Source organism: Conger conger, chromosome 1, assembly GCF_963514075.1.
Source record: "Conger conger chromosome 1, fConCon1.1, whole genome shotgun sequence".
Taxonomy (NCBI): Eukaryota; Metazoa; Chordata; class Actinopteri; order Anguilliformes; family Congridae; genus Conger; species Conger conger.
This window is the reverse complement of record NC_083760.1, coordinates 52383824-52408446: the sequence shown is the minus strand read 5'-3', so window position 1 is coordinate 52408446 and position 24623 is coordinate 52383824. Positions and strand designations below refer to the sequence as shown.

The 24623-nt window shown below is 39.6% G+C and overlaps 2 protein-coding genes across 2 annotated transcripts; both read left to right on the top strand.

The window, feature by feature from the left end:
• The first annotated feature begins 1334 nt into the window (after nucleotides 1–1334).
• colec10 (collectin sub-family member 10 (C-type lectin)) lies at nucleotides 1335–9713 on the top strand. Its single transcript, XM_061217032.1, has 6 exons — nucleotides 1335–1454; nucleotides 2326–2397; nucleotides 4889–4960; nucleotides 7485–7538; nucleotides 7655–7750; nucleotides 9191–9713. The coding sequence occupies exons 1-6, from the start codon at nucleotides 1340–1342 to the stop codon at nucleotides 9592–9594; spliced, it is 813 nt and encodes a 270-aa protein (XP_061073016.1). The 5' UTR covers nucleotides 1335–1339; the 3' UTR covers nucleotides 9595–9713.
• A 4688-nt stretch (nucleotides 9714–14401) lies between these two features.
• Nucleotides 14402–23987, top strand: mal2 (mal, T cell differentiation protein 2). Its single transcript, XM_061262171.1, has 4 exons — nucleotides 14402–14742; nucleotides 15728–15898; nucleotides 21597–21782; nucleotides 22788–23987. Exons 1-4 carry the CDS (start codon nucleotides 14623–14625, stop codon nucleotides 22863–22865), a joined length of 555 nt encoding a protein of 184 aa, XP_061118155.1. The 5' UTR covers nucleotides 14402–14622; the 3' UTR covers nucleotides 22866–23987.
• The last annotated feature ends 636 nt before the right edge of the window (nucleotides 23988–24623 follow it).

The following is a 24623-nucleotide window of genomic DNA, read 5'->3' as shown; positions in this document are numbered from 1 at the left end:
TCACTGCTAATCAAGTTGCCGCATTCTTTCTTTAAATATTTACACTGCTGGGGTCTGGGAAATTGCCACTTTCTTCTCCTCTATCCGTCCTGACACATAAATAGTGCTGGACACTGAACCAGGCTTTATCATGAAGGCTAATTGCTTACATGTGTTCTAATAGGAACCCTCTCATTAACTGAGAAAGAGAGACGGCATGATTCACACCAATGAACAGAAGGAGTGTAGATGTTGGTGGGCAGCATCAGACCGCAAATCATTCACAGGGTAAAAAACTGTGACTCTGCAAAGGAAAGTAATACTCTCTGATTTACTGGTGTGGGAAATAGGAAATAGGATTTCCCCCTGTATCACTGTAAGACACGCAACACAGAAATTACTATGTTCATGCTTGATCTCTGCTTTAGGATGACTTGCATTCATGTGCCAAAAACCACAGTCCACCTTCCAGTTGCTGCAGTTTCACATGGCAAAACTTGCAATCATAAAAATGTGCATGCAGATTTGTAATATACACAAACACAGGTGGGAGCATTTCTTGTGTTGCTAACCATTCTGCTGTAAACAACCATCCTGCCCATGTCCTCAGTCCTCTCTAGTAGTGGAACTGCAGAACTATAGACAACCAGAAATGCCCAAAATATAAATAAATAAATAAATAAATGTTGCAATTACTTCCTGTATTTAAATGTTTTTTATATTTCTTTGTCCATATGATGATGAGGGAGCTGTCCACCTGCTCTCATTGGTCAATAGCAGACCTGGGTCAAATAGGTAATTGTTTTGGATTCAAATACTTTTCTGTGCTCGATCTTACCAGAGAGATTCACTGGTACAGGAAGATCTTGGTTTATGGACTGTAGATATTTACATCGCCTCCTGGAATCATGATAAGAGCACCTCTGCTCAGTGGGCCCTGGCCATTTGACAATTACCTAATCCTACCACAGAATTCCCTCAAACCTACAGCACACACAAAGCTAATTCTAGATTAGACCACGAGAACATTCCACCAGCAGTGCTCACAGTCCACGGAATGACCAACTCCTATTAGACTATTAAATCATTGCAGTTACTTGGTACAGCTACAATAAAATGTATTTCTTTGGAATTAATAATTTCTCCGAAACATTTTTATATATTACGTCAGTCCAATATCATCAAAATAATTTAATATACATAAATGCTGAAATACCAGATGCTAATGTGACAGATATTAGCTGATGGGCTCTGGACAATGTTGTTTGACAGCATGAATGCAAAGTGATAAGACACAGTAAACAGTTTAAATTCCCATTCCCAAAGACTGCACATATAGTCTACTCCAAGAGTAAAGGACATGGGGAGCCCAAAATGGAGCAGAAGAGTACTTGTGCTCATGATGCTATTGAAAACCTTTACTTCAATCTGGGCCACGGAAGTGTGCTCAAATACAATACTGCCAGGATCTAAAGGTAATAAAAACTTTTCTATTTGAATAGTGTGATTCTCTCATATGATATAGTAACCTTTTTCTTCTTCCACAGTATGTAAGCCAGCTGGAAATATGCTACTTATTGTTTACAGTTTTCAACAATGTATTGACTTCTCTCACCTGGCACTGATTAACTACAATACTTGTGAAAAATGTATTTAATAAATACGTATTGGGGGGAGGGTATTATTAATAGTGATAGTATGGCTAATAAACATTGTATATATATGCAGCCTAGATGACATTAAAAACAGAACTGACATGAGAAGTATGTAGAAGTAATGTACAGAGTGGCTGGGAGAACTTTAATGAGATAATAGTCCATGCCCCGGTTCTAATTATTTACTGAGAATGGTAGCTTGTCTTGTAACACGGCTCCTGCTGTTGTACAAACAATAACCATGTGTAAAAATGATTCCGCCACTTAACTGTTTATCGTTTAGCAGTCTGAACAAAGGGGCTGTTGTCAGGACATAGTGAAATTCCCAAGCAGTGGGCGATGCTGTGGTATTAATAGATCGGCGCATGCAGTTTAAACTCAAACAGAACTGCCCTGCTTCACTGGAAGAGGAAATGACAGAACCCGGTTTTCGCAAAATTTGTGCAACCTCTGCTGGGAATAGAGAGATGAATAATTCGAAGAATCACTGACAAACCAACTCCCCCTTCCAATTTCATGCTTTTTAAAACACCTAAAAGCTTGCTTCTCCTTGTGTGGAACCGGCATCTTTGTTTGTTCAGCTGCGAGGCGATAAAGTTGCTTATTTGGTTAACAGGCATCCAGGCCAGCGTTGTCCATATGGACTCCGCATGACAGGAAAGTCTTGACCCATTGTCTCTTTTTCCAACAGGCGATCAAGGTGAGAGGGGAGATGAAGGGGACCAGGGAAGGCTTGGAAAAGCAGGTCCACCAGGACAAAGAGGTTAATGTTCTGGATTATAATGTATTGTACATCGATGTAAGGGTTTTCTTATTAATCTTATGTAAAGTAGTTAGGTATTATTACATTAGCTATATTATGAACTATCTGACACTTTTATCTGAAGCAATTTACATATTACACTAATTGGGAGCCAATCCCCACAGGCCCTGATTGCAACCTTTCCTTAACCACACCAGAACCATAACCACTACACCATTGGTTATTATGAAGTAGGCCTATGTGTTATTAGATTAGGTGTAAGATTTATACTAGGCTATATATAGAAGGCTGAAATGGAAAATTTGCATAAACAGACTGTGAATATGTTTTAAAAGTAAAGGCTGAGTTCATACATGCAGGCGGTTCTTAGGTGGTTGACCTCACTTTTATGACATTGCACAGCAGAACTCTTGGGATAATATCTGCAATGGAACAGTGGAAATGATTGCAAGAAAACATGACCCACGTGTTGGCCTACACATATGCATGTCACGGGAATAGAATATAACCTTGTAAATTGTAAAATATGATGTTTATTTTTATACGCTGTGGTGGGATTATTCATTTAAACTGGAAATGTGGGAGGCTTCATAATTTAATCTGCAACTTTTTCAATAGGCCTACCAGTAAAATGACGTCAGACAAATATTAGGCTACCGTGTTAGCGTTCAATGTTTAATCCTGAAACAATTGTTTACAGTGCCCCTGTTCTGATGCTAATTGGACACAGGCTGAGACCAAATTTGGCTTGGCACAGACAGAACCATGGGCTTTTCCTACAGGGGAGTCTGCGGAAGCAGACTCGTTAATTGCCACTGCATTTGGCTTAGTGAGCTCATACGGCGGGACAACCTTTGTTTCTGACAACCCCTTCCAGGCAACCGTTTTTGTTTTATAGTTTACACTTTCCGTATGACTGGTTCACTTCTCTCACAGAGGCGCCTTCATTCACAAACACAGGCTTCTTTCGGCTGACCGGGGAGCTACGGGGAATATTTAATGTTAGTCTGGTTGGGAACAAAAACAGCAACAGTAAACAGAAGTTATCTACCTACCAGTGAACTGTGCTGCCTTTTCAATTATGTCAAGAAGGGACAAATGGCAGATGGTTCAGTCCAACTGTAAACATGTATTTGCATACAGTAGCATAACCGCTGTTGCCAGGTCCGCGGTTGGGCTTTTCAGATGAAATAGCGGGTGAACAAAAAAAAATCAATGCCACTGGTGCGGTTCTTTGGGCTAGTTTTAAAATATACCACAGGCACCATGCATACACACTGTATGGCGCAAGAAATTATGTAAAAAGATTTTGAAAAAGTTGCAATTTTGCAATTCACAGTCCATTTTCGGCCCCCCCCCCCCCACCTACCTTTCCCCTTCAACAAGTCCTCCACCCTTCCCACTCTGCCAGTCTGTTTACTTTGAGCAGAGTCAGATTGTTCCATTTACTATCAAGGGGTGATTTCTGTGAATACGCAATACCCTATCTACTATGGCTAACAGTGTGGTGTTTGGCTGTTAACTGTATGCAGCCTATGTCCTCTAGATGTCTGTGAAATTTCTATGCTGAAATTCAGGCCTTAGTCTGTCCATAATACTGAAACTGCAAGCCAATTTCTCCTGAACCTCTATAACTACACAACATAATTAACTTGCAAGTTAATGTAAAACTGAAGATAATCATTTATGTTCCCTAGAGTTAGCTGTTGCTATCATTGCCGACACAATCACCACTCATAAGCTAGCCCACTCTGTTAAAGAAAGTGTACAGACACACCTCTTCTGCAATACCAAAAGCGCACTTCCAAAATAATAAATAGTGTCAGTCATACTGGCTTTACCAAACAAATTCGATTTTTGGTGCATGGGCAGCCAAGGTTGGCTTTACCCATGCCCTCGCAAGACATTAAAATATGCATGTTCCAGCATGCATTACTAGCATGCAATAGTTTATGCTTTTTATACTTTTTAATGCTTCCAAAAGATTTTAAACTCAGAGAGTGTTTTGAACATGCATGCTATTATTTGACAGGACAAATATGACTTGAAAATACTCATAAAATAGTTGAAAACACATAATTCAACACATTCTGCAAATTAGTATACAGTGCTGGGGATGAGGTGTTTTTTAGAGATATAATAAAAATGAAGGAGTAACAAATGCCCTGCATATAGCATTATATATTCACACACTCAATTATTTTATGTGTATTCATGAGCTTGTCTATAAATGACCACACTCCAAAATAGTAATGTGCATGTTGTTATACATTATTTTGAAAATGAATCATGGAACTTACTTTGCAGGATACAGACCTCAGGGTTTCTGTGGTGTTCACAAATTAAATTATATTTCTAATGAAAATTGAATGCCTAATAAGGTAATGTAATTTTTTTTCCAGTGGAACATCAAATAAAATAACTTTTTTTCATATTGGTTTCAAAATCCCACTCAGTGTGTTTTCATTCACAAGGACAAATCTTCTTGCAGGATCACGAGGGGAACTTGGGAGTCAGGGAGACCTGGGACAGATGGGGAAGGTTGGCCCTGCTGGAGAAAAAGGTACCATTATGTTACAGTTAATTCGCTGGCGCTTTTTATCCACAATTAAAGCGACTTATAGTTGATTAGACTAAGCAGGGGCCAATCCCCACTGGAGCAATGTGAAGTTAAAGGCCTTGCTCAAGGGCCTAAGAGTTGCACAGATCTTACTGGGGCTACACTGGGGCTACACTGGGGCATGAACCACCAACCTAGGTCCCAGTCAAGCACTTTAGCCACTAGGCTATAGGATGTCCTGGCAATTTCACCATGACTCTATGTCAGTCATGTTATAATCAACCGTACTGTATAATTATACATGTGTTCAATTAAAGTTACTTGCACTGTATTGCATATCACTGAGAGCTTCTAAATAAATATAAATCCTAAGGGTTTTCACCGTAGGATCCTGACTGACCTATTACGCTGAGGAACTATATACCCTATATATGCCCTGCAGTAGCGCTACTCAGCTTCACGTCCTGTGGGCCGCAGTGTCTGCAGACGTTTACTTCAACCGTGCACTTCACCACCTGATTTCACAAATGACTGAGCTCATTATCTGAACGACAGTCGGAGCAAATACCTCCAGACACTGTGGCCCGCAGGACATGGAGTGGAGTAGCTCTGCCCTACAGACTGAATTTGAGCATGACAATGCCAGTACCATCTGTGAGCCAGGGTCCTTCAGGATGAACATGATTGGCCATTACATTGTGTGCACCCTGCTTAATTGACAAATTATTCCCATCCCAGGCCTACAATTATGGTTGGGCATTCCAAATAAGGAGGAAAACATTGGATCAAAATGGGATGTTATAAGTAGGACCACCAGTTTGTCTCCACCATGTGACCTGCACAGATTTAAATTTGTATTTCATGGATGTGATGCTTTAGCTTAAGGGGAAGAACCTTTCCACTTGTAAGTCACTTTGAATTAAAAGCGTCTGCCAAATGACTAAATGTAAATGTAAAATGTTGTATTTCAATGGTTTTCCTCCAGGGGTCCCTGTAGGCACTCCAATGGCACAATATGGTGGCTAATTGTACAATTGAGTTTCTAACTGTGTCATTTATAAAATTCATTTGTGGATCTAATATGGAAAGAGTCAGGAAGGAGAGTGAACATGGACATGCTATGAAATGCTATTTGAGCGAGTGGGAGAGCTGCAGGGTCTGCTGACTTTTGTTGTTACTCACTATTTGAATTCCACAGCAAAGCCAAGCAGTTGATTACATCAGTTAATTAAGGTGGCCTGGTTTGAGTGCAACATTTAATCCAAAAATGGCTGGTGTAGCTGCAAGTTTTTAATTCAGCCCATCGCTAAGACACTTGATTCTACTCAAAGTGATTGGAGACTGTGATTAGTTACTTCGGTGAATAATGAATTGTTTCTCTATTTAGCCTTTCTTTTTTTTTTTTTACAAGTTAAATGTTATATAATTGCTCTAATTTTTAATGAGGGCATTTCCCACTGCTTCTAACAAAACCATCATGCTCCTGTACATTTAAAAATACTGCAGCATGGCCACAGCTGAACAGCAAGTAATGAATTTAACACATGAGGGTTCTTTGTAAACATCGCTGTCAGTCATCATCTGTGCTTAAGTAGTGGCAGTTGCTTTATTAATGGGGTGGTGCAAATGCCATAGTTCTTTGAGGAGGGGCTTGACAAAGAGGCTATCATGACCTCTAGCTGGCGGAGGACTGAAGTACAATGCTAGAAAACAAGGGGAGACAAACTGGTGGCCCTAGAAATATAACGTTTAAAATAACAATATCAAGAAAAGTGTTCAGGAAATCTGCTATTGATCCATTTTACCTATTTCTGAATAGGATGTATCTATTTGTGCAGTCTGCAAACAAAACATTCTCTCTGAGCTGAAAAGAAGTGGATGGTTTGTTGAACAAATTGACAAGTTATACAACCATTTTGATAATTACAATATTAAGGGCCTCCCAAGCTTTACCATTGGTCAGCAATGTCAGTGAGCTGCTCTGAATCTGAGTCCAGGAAACAATCAGAGTTAACATCCGCAGGATACCTTGAATTATCTCTGTATCGCTACCTTTTCATCAGCACTGCTTAGGCCCTCTGATTGTCAGTGGGAGGCAGGAAGATCTTTAATGTGCATGTTTACTTAACTAAACCATGTCCATGTGGTGCTTGTCATCCCATGGCTGAAGCCATATGCAAGTGAACAGAGTGGCAGGCCTAATGAACAACATGCTACGACCTGTAATCTAATCCTGTCACTGGAACTTCCACTGGACCGGAATTATCCACGCATATTTAAACTGTGTTTACCCTGTCAGTCTTCACAACGCATATTATAATTTTAAATGACAATGAGATTTCAACATAATGTTATGCCGTTTAAAAGGGAGGAAATTAATGTTGTCTCAAAGAGGAGCAATTCAATTTTTAACAGATATGAAGCCATGTTACAAAGGACAAAAAAGTTATTTATCCTAAAAAAGGCCTTTGTATAGGGATACATTATTTGCACTCAAATATGTTCAAAAGTTCTACCTTTGTTTCAGGAGTCAAAGGATTACAGGGTGCTCATGGACCCAGTGGACTCAAAGGAAAATCTGGTACAGTATTAGAAAATATCAGTTTAATGCAAACCAGTAATTTACGTTTCATTCTCTGCTTAACTAAATGCTAATTTGTGTGGAATGCTTGTATCATGACATGCCTGCACTTACAGGCTCGACCTGTGACTGTGGAAGGTACCGGAAAGTCGTTGGCCAGTTGGACATTAACATTAGCAAGCTGAAGAATGCAGTTAAGTTCTTGAAAAATGGTAAGGACCTCCACACCTGCCCTCCAGTAAAACTGGGTCAAATGTGTCTATCTAAAATATTTTTACCCTTACAAACAGGGACACCACCAGGGATATCGAGCCCAATGAAAAGACATTGAACCGTCAACCACCCAGAAAATCCTATGTTGTAATATTTCTTAGCATTCCTGTCAGTGAAGGCCCTTGGAATCACCCTAACTCCCCCCTTCCCTTCCATAGCCCCTGCTTCTATCAGCAGTAAAACAATAAAATGGCAGATTCCAATATTCAGAACAAATTTGTCCTTTCTTTTGATTGCACATACATTTTTGCAATAAAGAGGAATCAGGGATTGTCACCTTCGATTTGTGTCTAAAGAGTTAGATAATTCATCTATTTGCCATCCATCTGTGCTAAAACACTGGTTCCCCTTTCTGTGTATCCAGTACACCGGTTACCCATTATGTAGAGAGTGCCAGAGCCGTTATAGAACATAGACCAACCTGCTAATCAAAAATGCAAACTCCTTGCAAATAATAGTGCTATTTCCTGTTAGCCCCTCCAAATGCAACAGTAATCTTTTGGCTCCAAGTCATATTGAGTGATTAGAGGGTCTGATAGAGTCTGGTTATTTGTTTGAAGCAATAAGCTTGTTGGCCCAATATCCTCTAGACAAGGAAATGTCAAACAACAAATGAAATGTCAAAACGTGACAAATCTTGATCACAAACAGTTAGGCTCTGTGTGGATAACAAAGATGTGCCTTTAGAATCAAGAGTTTCCTGGAACTAAAATGACAAATACAAGTTTAATCTCATAGCAGTGAATAAGTACCATATACAGCATAGTTTGTAAGTATTTGGACAGTGGTGCAATTTCTGTTTTGGTATTTTTCTTAATTCACAGTCTCATAATGGCTTCCTTGCCTGTCATTGGCACAACTCTGGTTCTCGTGTTGACAAACGCCAATAACAGACTCCAAAGGCAATCAAAAGCCAAGAATCAAGACTACATGCTGAAAGCTTTCTCATACCTGCAAGGAAGCGATTGACTACACCAGACTAATCAGAAACAGCTGAGAATCCAACTGTCAAATAACTTTTGGTCCTTTAAAGTGTATAAATAGGGATGTAATTCCTACAGGTGTCATGCAATACGCATAGACCCTGAAATGAAAGATGACAGCCTGCACTTTATCTTCTTCATTATTTCATTTCAAATCTAATGTGCTGGAGTACAGAGCCAAAAGAACCAAAATTGTACCACTGTCCAAATACTTACAGACTGCACTGGAACACGTGTAGAATACAAAGTAGGTTTAGAACAGGAAAAAGAATACGAATTTTGCATAACAAAATAACTTAGATACAAAGGAGACAACAACCTATTTACACAAAGGTCATGCATTAAACAGATTTCAATGAGCTCTCCTTGTATACTTGGTATTCTGCTCTTTTCAAGTTATTTTAGGCATCCAAGAGACAGAGGAGAAGTTCTATCTAATAGTCAAGGAGGCTCGGAAGTTCAAAGAGGCCCAGATGAACTGCAAGCTCAGGGGAGGCGCCCTGGCTACACCTGAAACAGAGGACACCAACTCCCTCATCGCCAAATACGTTGCCCAGGCCGGCCTCACCCATGTGTTCATCGGGCAGCGTGTCCAAGGGCAGGAGGGCGCAGACCTGGGCGTCTCTCACCCGCAGAACTACACGGCCTGGGCCCCAGGCGAGCCTAGGGAACCTACCACCAAAGATGGGTGCGTGCAGATGAGCAGCACAGGGGCCTGGAGCCAGTCGGAGTGCGACGCCACCATGTACTATGTCTGTGAGTTCTTGAAGAGGAAGAGGGGTCCTCTCAGTGTGCAGTGAGGTCATCTCACAACAGCACGTATTACTGGTGGCAGTGTGGTGCAGTGGTTGGCGGACTTCAGTGGTAACCAGTAAGAGAATGGTGGGACCACTGCTGTTTCTCCAAACCTGAATTTGTCAGTAAATACCCAGCTATATAAGCATATATCTTGTAAGGCAAAGGTGTCTAATAATGAATAAATGTCCTTACAAATGTCTTTTTCAAAAATTCTTTCAATAAAAAGTTCATACTGAACCCACGAAAACACTTACATGCATTCTGCCATTAAACTTGCTTGGGAGCTCTATTGCTGAAATCTAATCTAACAAATTGTTCATTCAGAGTTTATTTAGATAATATGAAAACTTTAGCAAGGAGCTAAGAAAGTCTGTCTGGCACCACCACCTAGTGGACAAAATTATGCCCTACAACATTTCTAAGTATAGGTGGAATAACAGTTCTTGAGGGATGCTCACAGTGCCCCTTTTCAAATGTAAAGACGGAAGCCGCAGTCGCATTTTCCATTCAATGGTTGATTGGCAATGAGAGCTGAGGAATCCATTGTTGTTTTTTAAATGCAGCCACAGAATTGTTGTTTATTTCCACAAGTATTTCTTGTTTCTACCTCAAAGGTGCTTCATGAGCAACTTACTTTATTGAGGCTCATAACAGCTATGAAATTCATGGTTGAGATATTACACCTGTGTTCTATGCTCGCTAACAACTTGCAATATTGAAACTACACCAGTTATCCTCATTCATAGAAAATTACTGTTCACATTTCAATTCTGGAATACGTATATGCTTTAAAAAGAGAAATAAAGGCCAAACTTGTTCCCCAGCCTTGATTAATTGTACTTCAACCTCAGAACCCTTAAAGCAGGAGTAGGGAACCCTGGTTATGGAGAGTCATCATGTTTCTGGCCAACAGATTCTGAATGGTGAAACACAAAATACAGTACCTCCAGTGCAGGGTAACTTGCCTTCAACTCGCCTTCATAATTAATCCAATTATGTAGGTAGGGGTTCAGATGGAGAAAAAAAACAGAAACATTGGTTGCATCCATGGAAGAAGGTTGAGTACCGCATAACAAGATTTTTGCCTTTCATTATCCTTCTGATTGGCATCCTGAGTGATGCCAAGACATACAATCTGGAACTCTGGTCAAAGCTGACAGGAAGGTGACAGTTCTATTGAACATTACACATAAAGTATTTAGTAAATCTTGATGAGTGATACCTAATTTTTTAGCTTTTAACACTCCGCGTACCCTCTTTTAATAGCCCACTAATTAGGTAATGCGCCACAGCTTTATTATTGAATGCAGTCAATCATAGCTGTAAATGGTAAATGGTCAGCCTTTATCCAAAGCACTGTACAATTGATGCTTCACTCACACACTCACACACCAATGGTGATTGGCTGCCATGCAAGGCACCAACCAGCTCGTCAGGAGCAATTGGGGGTTAGGTGTCTTAATCACGGCCACTTCGACACACCCAGGGCAGGATCCAACTGGCAACACTCCAACTGCCAGACGACTGCTTTCACCTCCTGAGCCAATGTTGTCCCCAATGTCACGCCCAGCTGTGGGCAGCACCCAAATTTCCCTTCCTGGAACCACATATGTCCCTTTCCACTACTTGTGATAACAAGGAGCCAGGCCTGGTCATCCAAGGCCACCCGCAGGATCAAACAAAAGGCTTCATGGCACTGGTGTTCCTGACAAACACTTTTAGCGGGACACGGCAGGCACATGGCCCATGACTGCAGAAAGCACAAGCTCCTGTCAGGATGGCCTGGTGCTGTGGCTGGCAGTGAGGGAGGCTCCTCATCTGGACTCTGGAGGGCCTGTGGCTACAGTGACAGGCTGCTGGGGGGGTCCTCTGCAGCCCCCTCAGGCCTTCTGGACCAGGTGACAGGGTTACAGTCCAGAACAGGGCAGTGGAGCTATAGTCTCTGAGGTAGCCTCTTGCATATCCTCTGGGTTGGCAGCAGGGAGACAGCCCCTGTTGGGCCTCTGGGTGGGGAAACAGGGTGGTAGCCTCTACCTGTGGCCCAGGGCAGGACGGCAAGCCTGCAGCCTCCAGAGGACCTCTGGGAAGAGTGGTGATGCCATGGCCTCTAGCAGTGCCTCAGGAAGGGTGGCAGAGCAGCAGCCTCAGGGAGGTCCCCTGGACAGGGTGGTGAGTGACAATGCCTGGGTTGCCTGCTGCCCGCTGTGGACAGCTTCCACCAGGGCTTGGAGGTGTTCATCCATTTGTGTCATCTCTAGCAGCGGAATAGGCCTTCGCAGCGACAACCAGCCGCCTCGCCTCGAACCTTGGTTTATGCCAAAGCATGGTGGAAATGACCTGATCACCAAAAGACCAATCCCCTAGTGGATGCAAAACGTTCTGCAACAAAGGCTTTTTAGTGAGACAATGATGTAGTGACTAGGGATGTGTACCGAGAGCCGGTATTTTTTGGTACCGGTTCCTAATTGGTCGGTACCAGAGTACCGCTAAACAATTACTGAACAATACTGTTTTCGGTATTTCGGCTCAATGCAATACATGCAAGAAAGTAGTTGCGTCAAAGGGGGGTAACACCAGCAACATCATGAAACACTTGCAGTCTACCCATAGCATAAAGCTGAAGGAGGGCGTATTTGACTGCCTAGACAACGCATCTAAAGTTAGCAACCTGGCAGACACTAACAACACCGTGGCCTCCTCCGTGCAGGCAGACCCCGACAGTGCTTCTTCATCAAGTCACGGTGAGTGTATGAATCATTAAAGGGGAAGTGAAATACTAGATTAAGTTGGCATAATTTACAAGATTGATTCCCAATATATACATCCTTAAAGGTTTAAGACTGCCAGTAAAGCTGGATTAAAAATAATAAGTAATTAAATGACCCTTTTTTAAAACATGCGCAGCGCCATTTTATCCGAGTGTATAGCGTGAAGTCACTCTGCCCAGAGCGATCTCGGCTGCTGCCAGAGAAAGTAAATATGTTGCTTTTCCTTAACAAAAACTGTTAGGGCTAAATGCGTCAGGAGAAGCGCCTCCCCTACACTGTTCTGTTTACATGTATGTGTCTGTTGGGTTGAACATGTAGGCAAGGGCTTTGGTCATCTCCCTAGGTTTTTTATTTATTTCATCTATTCTGAGAAGCTTCTGTTCTGTTGAAGCATTATCACATTGACAGTTACCTTTAAGGCTGTATGGAGCTGCCTGCTCGTTTTTTTGACATACCTCGCACTGCACATGCTGACTTGCTAAGGGCTTAAAAGGCAGGTGCTGTAAGTTGTTTAATGATGTTGCTGGTGTTACCCCCTTGTGGTAATAAAAAACGATTGAATCTTTTACTATCTTGTAACGTCTTTATTTTATACACTAAATTACACGCCGTGGTATCGATAAGAGTATCAATAAATACCGGCACCGATAAGGAGTATCGGTATTGGTATCGGTATCAATAAAATCCTAACGATACACATCCCTAGTAGTGATTGGGGTGATTGCTACAATATTATGACTATGCACCTCCCAATACTAATGTGCAGAAATGTGCATGTAATGAGAACTGATTAATTTAACAGCATGCTCAACTACTTATGACACTACAGAATAGCATAACAACTTCTGCCGGTCACATAAAATAATAGACATGGGGATAAAGGAACCATGCTGTGCTCCAGCTCTGTTTGTCTTTTTCATACAAAACTATGTGTTGCAGTGCTTTTTTTCCGGATTCTTTCGGTTTTATATGATCACTGCATTGCATTTCTCTGAATGCAATCTTTACTTGGTCTCTTGAAAAATGACCTCAAATCAGAAACAGAAGCAACAGGCACAGTAAGGGTGACATTGTTCTTTCCTGAGTACAATGGCAGAGAGTTCTGAATGGAGTGACCAATGCAAAGAATGCTAGGGTTAGTCATGGATTTACAGGTGTGTCTTTTTTACACTAAATTACTAACTAATTGTTATTCCTTTCCCCTAGAACGTCACAGGTCCAGAAGTAAATGATTAATCCATCTGTCTCCATGGATTTCTGGAATTTGGCAGGAACTGCATTTCAGGGTCTCATTTTATTTAAGACCACAAACACAATGTGGTTCACCAAATGAATAGGCCTATATTCTGCTCACAAAATTCTGTAAGTGGCCAGGTAAATGTACACTTGAGATATAGAGATGAACTCAGTTCTGTTTACATAAGTATGTAATAATTAACTTTTGTGTGTCCAACAGAACAGTTGCCAGTATTGAGAGATATGACAAGGCTCTAAATTCCAAACACTTTAAACTACTTTTGCGTATTTTTCACTGTCCCAACTGTTTGCTCTGCTATTCCTCTGTATTTATAAATATGTGTCATATTTTTCTTCATGAAATGGTTAATCTAGTTGTCCAAGGGTTTTTCCTTTTAGGCTAGTTTTTCCGCAGATGTTTTGTTTTATGGTCAACATTACATTGTTGCATACTAATTACACAATAAACAAAACTGTAGGCTACTTTAGGCTAAAATAATATATACAAAAATAATACATTAAAAAAAAACCTTGCAGCTCACCAACGAGAATTAACCAAAGTGAGGAACATATCGAGGCAATTTTTTTTATTAACCAAAGAAATGCTGTTGAAATAATGTATATGACAGTAAAACAATTGCCATTGTATTCGGTATTGTAGGGGTTTAAGTTAGATTTTTAAAAATCTATTCAGCGACACATTAAAAACGCTAACGTCAAAGGTGCTCCAGCACCAAATCACTTTGTCGCATTATTTAAAATAAAAAGTAAGCATTCTAATGTTTGTCGTCCGTTTGTCCATCTCACAGACCTCGGCTACATTGGTCGAGCTCATTCTTTCACGGTCAATTAATCTTTACCCTGCTTGGAAAGAAGGAGCTCTGCAGGCTGTGGCGTTGTCGCAGCATTTGAGAACCAAAGGGAGTGGCCATACACCTGTTTGACCTGTTTTGGGCCACATGAGCGAGGAATTTTTCCTGCGATCTTGTCCCACGGCTGAACAATCGCCTTTGAATCCCGACAACGATGTCTGCTCCTGCTGATCCGGCGGCGGCTGCTACGACGTTCCCTACTCCATCTATTTCTTTACCTGTTGGACTTGAAATATTGCGAACGTATTCGGGGGCGCTTGTGTGCTTGGAAATTGTGAGTATCTTATTTGCGCGTCTGTGAATATTAACCACTAAACAAAGCGACCCATAGCCTATTATCCAAGCCCCGCTTTTAAAAGTCTGAGAAACAACGTGTGCACAAGTAGGCTGTTCGATGGAGTAGACTGATGTGGTGTGAAATAAACGTTAGCTAATGTTTGCTAGCGTTTTCTTTCGTTGAGTTGGTAGATGAATTGGGCTCGTTATGTAGCCTAGCAACCTGTGTAAAACATCTGAAAAGAATATTATGAATCTGAAGACTAATCCTGTGATACAATCGACTGGCGCAATTACAACGTTCGCTGCCTACCTACTTTTCTCTAGGCTATTTTATTACCCAGTCCTACTTTCGGTAACATATTTACCAAAGTAGCCAACGATGTTTTTAAAAATCCGGCCCACACAGTTACAGCTTTCATGGTCTACGTGGTAGCCTATATTTCACGACTACAAAAATATTTGCCACCTTGCCAACATGGGCACGTGTGGATAGGTGTCAGTGTTTGCGTATTATGCTGGGTTGGCAGAATGGCATTCATATGCTAAATTTGTCTTTTCCACTTGACTGGTTGGCAAAGAACAACATTGGAACCTATGGTAGTTCTTATGGCTCTCTCATCACTTTGGTTTATTTAAACAATTACCATTTAAACAATGTAACATTTAGACAATATTACAGGTGTAATCACCAGTCCATACACCTGTTACACTATGTAAAATAATAACTGTCTCTCTCCATAACATTTGTTGTGATGTTTTGTGACACAAAATGGGGCTTTCATGTGAAAAGGAGTTAATCAGTCAATGACCAAACAATGTATGTTAACATTATTCTTAACATCTGATGTTCCCTTAGGAATCAGGTCCAATGTTTAGTTTGTTCAAACGAAAAGCATTTGGTTTTATATAATAAATAAATAAAAAGTTGATGAGCCAAAATTTACTGGCTCCTGACCAATGTCCTATCCTCTTTATTGCAGCTGCTTGGAGCACTAGTATGGATTCTGGTGGCATCTTCCAACGTACCAGTGCCATTGTTGCAGGGCTGGGTGATGTTTGTCTCCATTTGCATGTTTGTCTGCTCCACGGCTTACCTCATTGTCTTTCTCCTGGGCCTTGCTGATAGGATCAATACTGACTGGAATTTCCTGGTAAGGCCTGGTACAGTTATCTCTGAAGACAATAGCTGTAACTAGCTTTTCATTTCCGTTTAAAGGTTTTTTCACCCGGGTTACAACGGACAAAGGACAAATTCATTATGTACTGCTAGTCAAGTTCTGGCTGCTTGTTCAGCTTCCAAGGCCAGAAGTGTTGAATACATTCAGACGTTAAGACCCCATACTTCTTGTTAAATCTGCTATTATATGTGTGGAGTATTATTATTTCACAATGCTATTTGTTATTTACATTGGTGTGATCTACCCGTATCTCCCGTTGTTGCCCTTTGTACAGGAATACAGTATTGACTAATATTCATTTCATTCATAGTGTATGATGAACTCTTTGAAAGCTTCTCATATATGGGTACATTTCCTTTAAGGGTAAAAGATCACATTACTTATATAAAGCCAAAATGGTATATGGGGAGGCTGAACTTGTAGTAAAGTATGTGAATAAAATAGCACACCAGATTGGAAACACCCTTCTCATTCATTCACCTGAAAGCTCTTTTTTTCATGCAAGTGCTGGCACTGAAGTGAAATCCAGCAGCACAAGCTGGCTTTACTAGTCAGTTAAGAAATCTAGTATGTTCTGACAAATACTATATACTGAATATTATACACTTTATTGGGCATTACAAACTGTAAGTCAACAGGAAAACAGCTTGCATTATATTAGGACACCTTTGTCCCACATTTAAATATTATACAGCATTTAAGTAGCACAAAACAACATTTCCCAGCCATCTGTGGCTTTGACACGATGATTACAAATGTTTTGTATGTAAGTCTCCCTTGGCATTTGGCTCGAGAGTATTGTAGTTGGGGCTTTTACACAGTTTTTACAGAAATAGATCATTTTCAATGCATGCATTGGCACGCTCCAGTTTCGTCTGTAACTGTACAGTTAGAGGGAGTTGACGGAAGTTCATTATCATTAAGGTGTACTGTAGGAGCAGTGGGTTCTCTTGGAACAAGCAAAATGAAGAGAATTATCGTGTGTGTGTGTGTGTGTGTGTGTGTGTGTGTGTGTGAGAGAGAGAGAGAGAGAGAGGGGGAGAGAGGGAAAGAGAGAGAGAGGTTTATTGTGAGGCCTGTGAATCCTGTGGGAATACTGCTGTGTTGTGTTGCACAAAGGCTGAATCCCAAGAGGTTTGCCATCCATTTGCTGTTGACGGCAATGCCACAAACCGAAAATACTCTTACTGATTTCAATGCCATTATAATTTCTCCTAAATAAGTCAAAGTGTAAATTGAATACTATGTATGCATATGTCTGGCCTGAAGCTGAAGGGCAGGTGCTATAGAATAGAGAACAAATCATCATCAGGGGCAAATATACAGTACAGTATGTCACATATTACAGACTGTTGATGTTAAGATGACTGGCCAATTTTAAATACCACAAATATACATGAGAGTGATTAAAAGTAATCGGTGCCAATATTTATTCTCAAGATACAAAAATAATATTATTAATTTTGCCAATGTAGTAGGGACAGACTATTCTTGGGACTGTTAGCAGCCTGTAGTGTAGTGACTAAGGCACATCACTGCAACCCAGAAGGTTAGTGGTTCAAGCCCCGTTTTAGCCTCAATAAGATCCGCACAGCTGTTTAGTCGTTGAGCAAAGTCACTTTGGATAAAAGTGTCAGTTAAATATCAAATTATTATTAATGTTATTATAAGCGTCTTCAACCAGTCTAGACATACACTCGGTGACCACTTTTGTTAGGTACACCTGTACACCGGCTTGTTAATGCAAATACCTAATCAGCAAAACATGTGGCAGTACCTCAATGCATAAAAGCATGTAGATATGATCAAGGGGTTCAATTGTTATTCAGACCGAACATCAGAAGAAATGTCAAAGTGACTTTGACCATGAAATGATTGTTGGTGCCATATGGGTATGAGTATCTCAGAAACTGCTAGCATTTTCATGTAGTCTCTTGAGATAACAGAGAATGATGCGTAAAACAAAAAACTTCTGCAGCTAACTTTGCATAGAGTGGATTGGATAGCCACACTTTTTGGCCATATAATGTAAAATACCTTTCTAGACCATCTACTGCAGTCTTGGCCTTATTCCCAAATCGTGGTATTGTGACATTTACTTTATCACTGTGATTAATATTCAGGTTTTTCCCATGAATGAGAACTTTCATACGGGTACACATACATAGATTACTTTAGACTTGCCTTCATGTACTTTGTCGTGAATTCATGTGTAGTACAGAACATCAGTCCTACACTGAATGTTCAGAATGTCCAGAAAACCAGCTCTCGTGATAGCATTTGCTACTTCATGCCACCTGCTCGTATTTATGGCTTTGTGCCAGCATGTTCTGTTTATGGCAACATCTCAGTGAATGCATCACACTGCATACTCAAAGAAAGCTAGTATACTTGTGTAACAGTCCAAGTGCACAACAAAAGGGCATGACTCGTAGAGAAATCAGGAAATGGTAAAAATGTTTGTGCATTTCAATTTATAATAGTCAAGTTTTCTGGGATTATCTTAATTTTATAAGAAACTCGCAACTGAAATTACAGAATTAGTCATTAGAAATGATTTTAGAGAGTTGCTGGTGATAAAACCACTGCTTTTCCATGTTCAGTAAACAAGTGCTAGTATCCTCAACACAATGATATGTCTGTTTGTCTGAGTCTCCATTGTCTTTCTCTCATTGTGTTTTTCCATTTAGAGTACGTTCACATTACTCACACTTTTCCAAAACTGTACTATGGAAGAATTGTAGAGGTGAGAAATTGGGAAGATTAGCTTTCTTAGTGGGGAAATCCCACCATTACATAATTCAGTTGCAGTTCATTCAGTGTGGATTGCTCAGATGAATTACTGCACTTCTGAAGGCCTTTGCCAGCTCTTAAGCTATCCGCACTATTCAATATTTTTTCAGTACTTTTAATATATTTTTAAAATAATGAATGGCCCTGTTTTTTCTTCTTGTTATACCAATGGACTGAGATTTACATGGGCTCCAGAACTATTGGCACTCTTGATAAATATGCACAAAAAAAAAAACTAAAAAATTATTGTTATTGTCCTAAAAATCTTTTTAATCTGTGTGCTTTATTCATGATTCAATGGAATTGACCCAAGTTTGACACATAAAAATAGATTATTATTTCCCCAAAAAACAGGTTCCACAATTATTAACCAATTCTGTGTGTATTTTGATGTATGTTTGGAGTCATTGTCCTGCAGGACAATCTACCTATGACCAAACTAGAGGTTCTGGCTAAATTTCCTGGTACTTTGTTGAATTCACTATGCCATTTTCCCATATTATATCCCATGAACATTAGTGACATATAGGTTATTATCTGTGTTGTTTATTATATGCAGCCTTTTTTCATTTTTATTTAGGGTGCCAATAATTCCGAAGCCCATTACAAATAAATTCAAGTTTATAAAAGGAGTAAAAGTTAATCTTTTACACATCTATTTGGATTAATGCAGTAATTTCAGTGTAATCTATGTGATATGACTCCCTATTGACCAACCTCATAAGCATATTTTTAGGCAATTTGCATATATTTAACAGCAGTAACACATAGTACAAATACAACAATAATCTAACATGATAATAGAATTGAATACATTAGCCTGAAACTAAATAAAACATACAAGTTAGTTCTGGCCCACAGAGCACGACGACTTTCCTGCTCCCTCTCTGGCTCTGACTCTGACTCTGTCTCATCAGATTATCCTGCATCTTCTTCCTCTCCTTCTTCATCACCATCTTCCCCTATCACAGGCTGATAATCATCCTCATCCTCATTCTCATTCTCATGAATCTCCCTCTACTGTCCGGTATAGAATCCTCTCTGCTTCACTTGTTTCTGCTACAACAATGTGCAGTCATTAAATACACTGAAATGGTCCCGGTGTCCACTACAGTTGACATTCATAAAAGGACTGTTATTTCAAAACAAAAATTATGAAACTGTTTTCAGATGTAAAAATATTGTTACTGACATGTTAATAAACAAGAATATATATAATTATCATGGTAAAAATAGCAGTAGATAAAGAATATTTGACTTACCTCTCCTCTTTCCATAAAATGTGGTTGTTGGTATGGCGGCCATTTTTATTGAAAAAAAAGTTCCCAGCATGCAAACCCATCACATGACACATCACTGGAAAGCCCAGGATGTTCTCTACAGAGTGAAATAGGGCTTGATAGGGTAACTCCAAATACTTAAGGAAAATACAGGTTAACAAAATGTCCATTATAAAGGACACAAATGAATGGGCCGGTTCTCAGGAGGATATACATTTCCCACAATCCCTTGCTAATTTCCACCTATGTAATGCGAATAGATAATTAAAGCAGAATGTTCAATTGCACGCATGTAAAATTATAGCAGAACTGTAGCATTATGCTTTTCAACCAAATGTTAGTCACAAGTCAAAGCCTGTTTCGTACATTAAAAATCGGTAATAGTCCCTATTAAATCCCTGTTTCTGCAGACACAGCTAAGCTAAGCTAATTAGCAGCTCTACCTTAATATATGTGTCTTTGTATTGAACATTGCTACTACCATGCAGATGTTAAGCAGAGGAAAACTAGTAGGGGAAATGCAGTATATCAGTTCATATTGTTCACACTAATGAAAGTATAACTCACTGTGACCTGATTGGCCAGGCCTGCAATGTGTAAAGACATGGGGGCAGGGGGTGGGAATACTTCCAGCACAGTATCTAATTACAGACTATTGGCCTGACTGCCTGGGCCTCCAGGGCTCACTGTGTGCCAGGCAGCCTGCATTATGCCATGAGTTGCAGTTGCTCTCCAACGCAGATAACTAAAGTGTGCAAGCAAGTTGTTTCTGCTTGCGTGCAAAAATCTACCCTCATTTAGGTATAACGTAACTGAATCACATATGACCTGCCTTGTAAGTTACCCTCTGCCACTTTGGCACGATTCCTGCCTTGTGTATGACTTGCTCCTTTAGCTAAATCTTGTGTTAAGAGATTTATGTGGGGTCAAATGTGGATTACTTACCACTGTGAGGATGGTTTGGGTAAATAGTGTTAATGGGGTTGGGTTGGCAGGGATGGTTTCTGATAAAAATGTGATTAATATAATCATGACATATTTTCAATAATTATAACAACAATAATGCATTTATAAAACTCATCCACCATTAATGTGTCTACCTGGGTGACGCACTGCAGCCCTGTTTGAGGCAGAACGCTTACCATGTATCTATCAGCCAGTGCAAAGAGGCAAATATTAAGCCAATAATTCACTTGCTGAGTTCTTTTACTGAGGGACATAGTTCTTTGGTACATGCGTTTATGTGGAAAAGTGTTAGAGGAACTGCACTTAAAACCAGGAGATTTCCAGCACGGATCTCTGATGGATAATTTCTGCTGCACCCTTAAATTCAGCTTTTTACATGGCCGTTAATCGTTAAGTATATGTTGCCTTGATTAAGAACATCTGTTACGCTAGCAAGTAGCTATTTTAAATGTATTTCAAACTCTCGAACTGTGAATTGCGACATGAGAGTAGCAACGTTTTGGTAACAAATAACTTTTGTATCAGAATCTTCACTCTTCACATAGGAACGAAGTCTTCATCCTACAATGATTCTGTTAAATTTGGTAACCGATTGATTTTTGTGGTACTTGTTTCTTGTGTCTCACTGAAAGGATTTGGCCTACCACTTCATTGCACTGCTCTTCTATTTCGGAGCCTTTGTGCTTGAGGCTGCGACCACCGCAGGGAGCGGCAGCTCAACCCGCTTCCCCAACGGGACCGTGTGCGCGGCGGCGTCGAGTGGGAATATCGTCACCTTCATGGACGGGCGGCAGTACAGTATTAACGTAGCGGCTACAGTAAGTCTTGCTCCCGTTTCTGCTCTAGCATACACAAGATGCATTCAAGAAACTGTCGCACTTGTTTTTCAGACTGCCTTAGAAGCCAGTAGATAACCACTTGACTCAAAGTGCAGTATGCCAAAGTTTAAAGCACACAGTCAAGTTATTTATATATATATTGTTTTTATTCAGTGAAGCGAAACTGGACAGATGAAAGACATGTAGGTGTCGTATGCGTTACAGTACGATGTCTAACAAGCAAAAGCCTTGTTGGTGAAATACTGAAAAAACTGGTTTTATTTATGACCTAGATTTAGTATTTTTGGTTTTGTGTCAAGTAAGAAAAAAATACTGTACCTTTTCCTCTGGAATGACCCATCAGTTATATTTTTCTTGTTTACCTTGAACATTTAAATAGTGACTGAATGTGTTTATTATTTTTAGCATTCAAGCATGTGCCTCTGAAGGTCAGGGCCTGTAGGAATCCACTAAGTCAACAAAAGTAATTTAAATTTCAAAACATATTTGAAGGAAACTGATTTCATGAATAAAATCAGCGTGCTTGTCATTTGACCTTTTCCCTGGCAGTGCATACATGGATATTTAGCCTCAGTATTTGCCTTCCTCTGCATGAGTGTCAAGAAGCAAATACCAGAGACAAGTGGCGAGTGAATGCATTTTCCCTCCTGTGTGATAAGCACACAGGGAAAGGCAGATTTCAGACAAATACCAGTGACTGTAGACTGTGCTGCCAATTTTCTATATAGGTATATTGCTCATTTTCTTAAACACATAAACTGTGCATTTATTGCCTTTGTTCAATAAAAACACCTACAGAATAATTAGTTCCAACTACTGTGAAATGTCAATATTTAATGTGGTTGGGTTTATCAGTTTTTATGGACTAATGCACCTGAAGCTGGAAAACTATAATGTTTATTTATTACTCGTGTTTTGTCAACATGACCGAACAGCCAGGACAACCAGGTAATGTTAACGCTGATATTTTTGTAACTTTTCTAGATATTCGCATTCTTGGTGACGCTATGCTACGGCTGCAGCATGTTCATGGGCTTCAAAAGATGGCGACTGTACCGCTGATGGTGCATTATGGGAATGAACAGGAGCTATGGAAATGGTGTTATTACAGATAGAATTTGAGCCGTACTGTATTGAACAAAGATGTTTATAATCATTAGTTTTTATTTGCTGTTAACACGATTTGTATTCAGAAAATTTGAGTTATCACTATCTTTTATTTGTAGCACTGAATTTATATTATTTGTTGTTCTTAGAATTAGAATATGTGCACAGAGAAAATGTAAGGAGACAGCTATTGGATTATGTCGCGACTAGTCTTGCTTTCCATGTAGAATTCCATATAACCTGTATTGAGTATACAGATCTAACACTTCCTGTGAACTTGCCATCATATTTATTAGGATTATAGTCAAATGGTAAGGCCATCGGATCTATGTGATTGCGCTGATGTTTGAATGTTTATGTTGAATGTTGTTTTCATGGTTAACAGACAATCACCGACCATGTCATTGGTGTTTTTGGTTCAGAATTCCGGTCAATGTAGTGTGTTAAATTATATTTGTGTGTGCCATTTATTTTTTAATTGTTTGTAACAACGTGCTTGAGGAAACATTTTCCTGCTTGAATTCCTGCTTTTTTTTTAAAGAAACTTTTTCAATGCACTGCAATTTGTTTTCACATTTTAATAGCATGGCCCCAGGCCAAAATATCACATGATAAAAACTGATTTGTAAAATGTATTATATTTTTCAATATTTTTTATTAACTGGTGATAAAGGTTGCCGTTACTATTCACAGGATCAATTAGGAGGTAGTAAAAAGGGGAATCTTAATGGAAAAATTAAGGTATTGAATTCTGTCCACTGTCTACCTCTCAATACAGGTTCTTTCCGCCTCTCATTTATATTCAGAAAAACTCACATACCAAGTTCTCTCTTCATAGCAGACAAAGATCAATAAAGTTAGACATATATTTAACATGCCTAAATAAAGATAATATCAATATGCATTGAAAAAATCTCTCCATCTACAATGAGCTTTCACCCCCAACACAACCTTAAGCTCCAATTCTACTGAGCAGGCAGTTGTGCTGTTGTTATTTCTGAGTTATGGGATTGTTCCACGGAAAATGTCTTTTTTCATAAAAATGTATTTTTAATTATAATTTTATTCAAAATCCAATTTCCTTTGTAATCATTACCTTGTTTTTTTTTCTATCCATTTACACGGTCTTGGGCAGGGGAACCTTTTTTTGCTTTTTGGTTTGTCTCAATACTTTAAATGAAAACTGAATGAAATACTGCCAATATGCAAGAAGCTATGTGCATATTTTCTGTATTACTATGACCTCAAAAGCATTTTGTCAAAATGCCTGTAATGGTAATTTTGTTATTGGCTACATTACTCAATGTCTCATTCCACATTTCAGGCCTGATGATAGTTTCACCAAGCAATGTAGTTAGAAATGCTGAGTGCCCTCTTCACCAGCAGAGGGCAGTCTTTTCAGTGAGAAAAGTGCTCTCTGAAGTAGGATATTTTTTCAACTCCATCTATGTCAAACTTCATGATTTCCAGTGAATTTGCTAAAAACAAAACATGTTTTCCAATTCATTGCAAATACATCAAAAACATAGCAAAATACTGGACAATATGTGTATTCAGAAGGTTGCAGGTGATAATTTCTCATGAATGCCACATAGTATAACCTCCCCATTGGAGTAGCCCATGTTAGTCTAGTACAGTGCAATACAGTAATTTTATTGGCTGCAGAATGAAAATCTTTGAGCCACACATGTATATGGATTAATATTGATGGGG

Excerpts from the sequence above, each read along its gene's own strand:
- colec10 (XM_061217032.1), top strand. The coding sequence starts at position 1,340 with ATGGGGAGCCCAAAATGGAGCAGAAGAGTACTTGTGCTCATGATGCTA. Across the intron at positions 2,398-4,888 it reads AGGTCCACCAGGACAAAGAG|GATCACGAGGGGAACTTGGG; the intron begins GTTAATGTTCTG and ends ATCTTCTTGCAG. Across the intron at positions 7,751-9,190 it reads AGTTAAGTTCTTGAAAAATG|TTATTTTAGGCATCCAAGAG; the intron begins GTAAGGACCTCC and ends GCTCTTTTCAAG.
- mal2 (XM_061262171.1), top strand. The coding sequence starts at position 14,623 with ATGTCTGCTCCTGCTGATCCGGCGGCGGCTGCTACGACGTTCCCTACT. Across the intron at positions 14,743-15,727 it reads CGCTTGTGTGCTTGGAAATT|CTGCTTGGAGCACTAGTATG; the intron begins GTGAGTATCTTA and ends TCTTTATTGCAG. Across the intron at positions 21,783-22,787 it reads GTATTAACGTAGCGGCTACA|ATATTCGCATTCTTGGTGAC; the intron begins GTAAGTCTTGCT and ends TAACTTTTCTAG.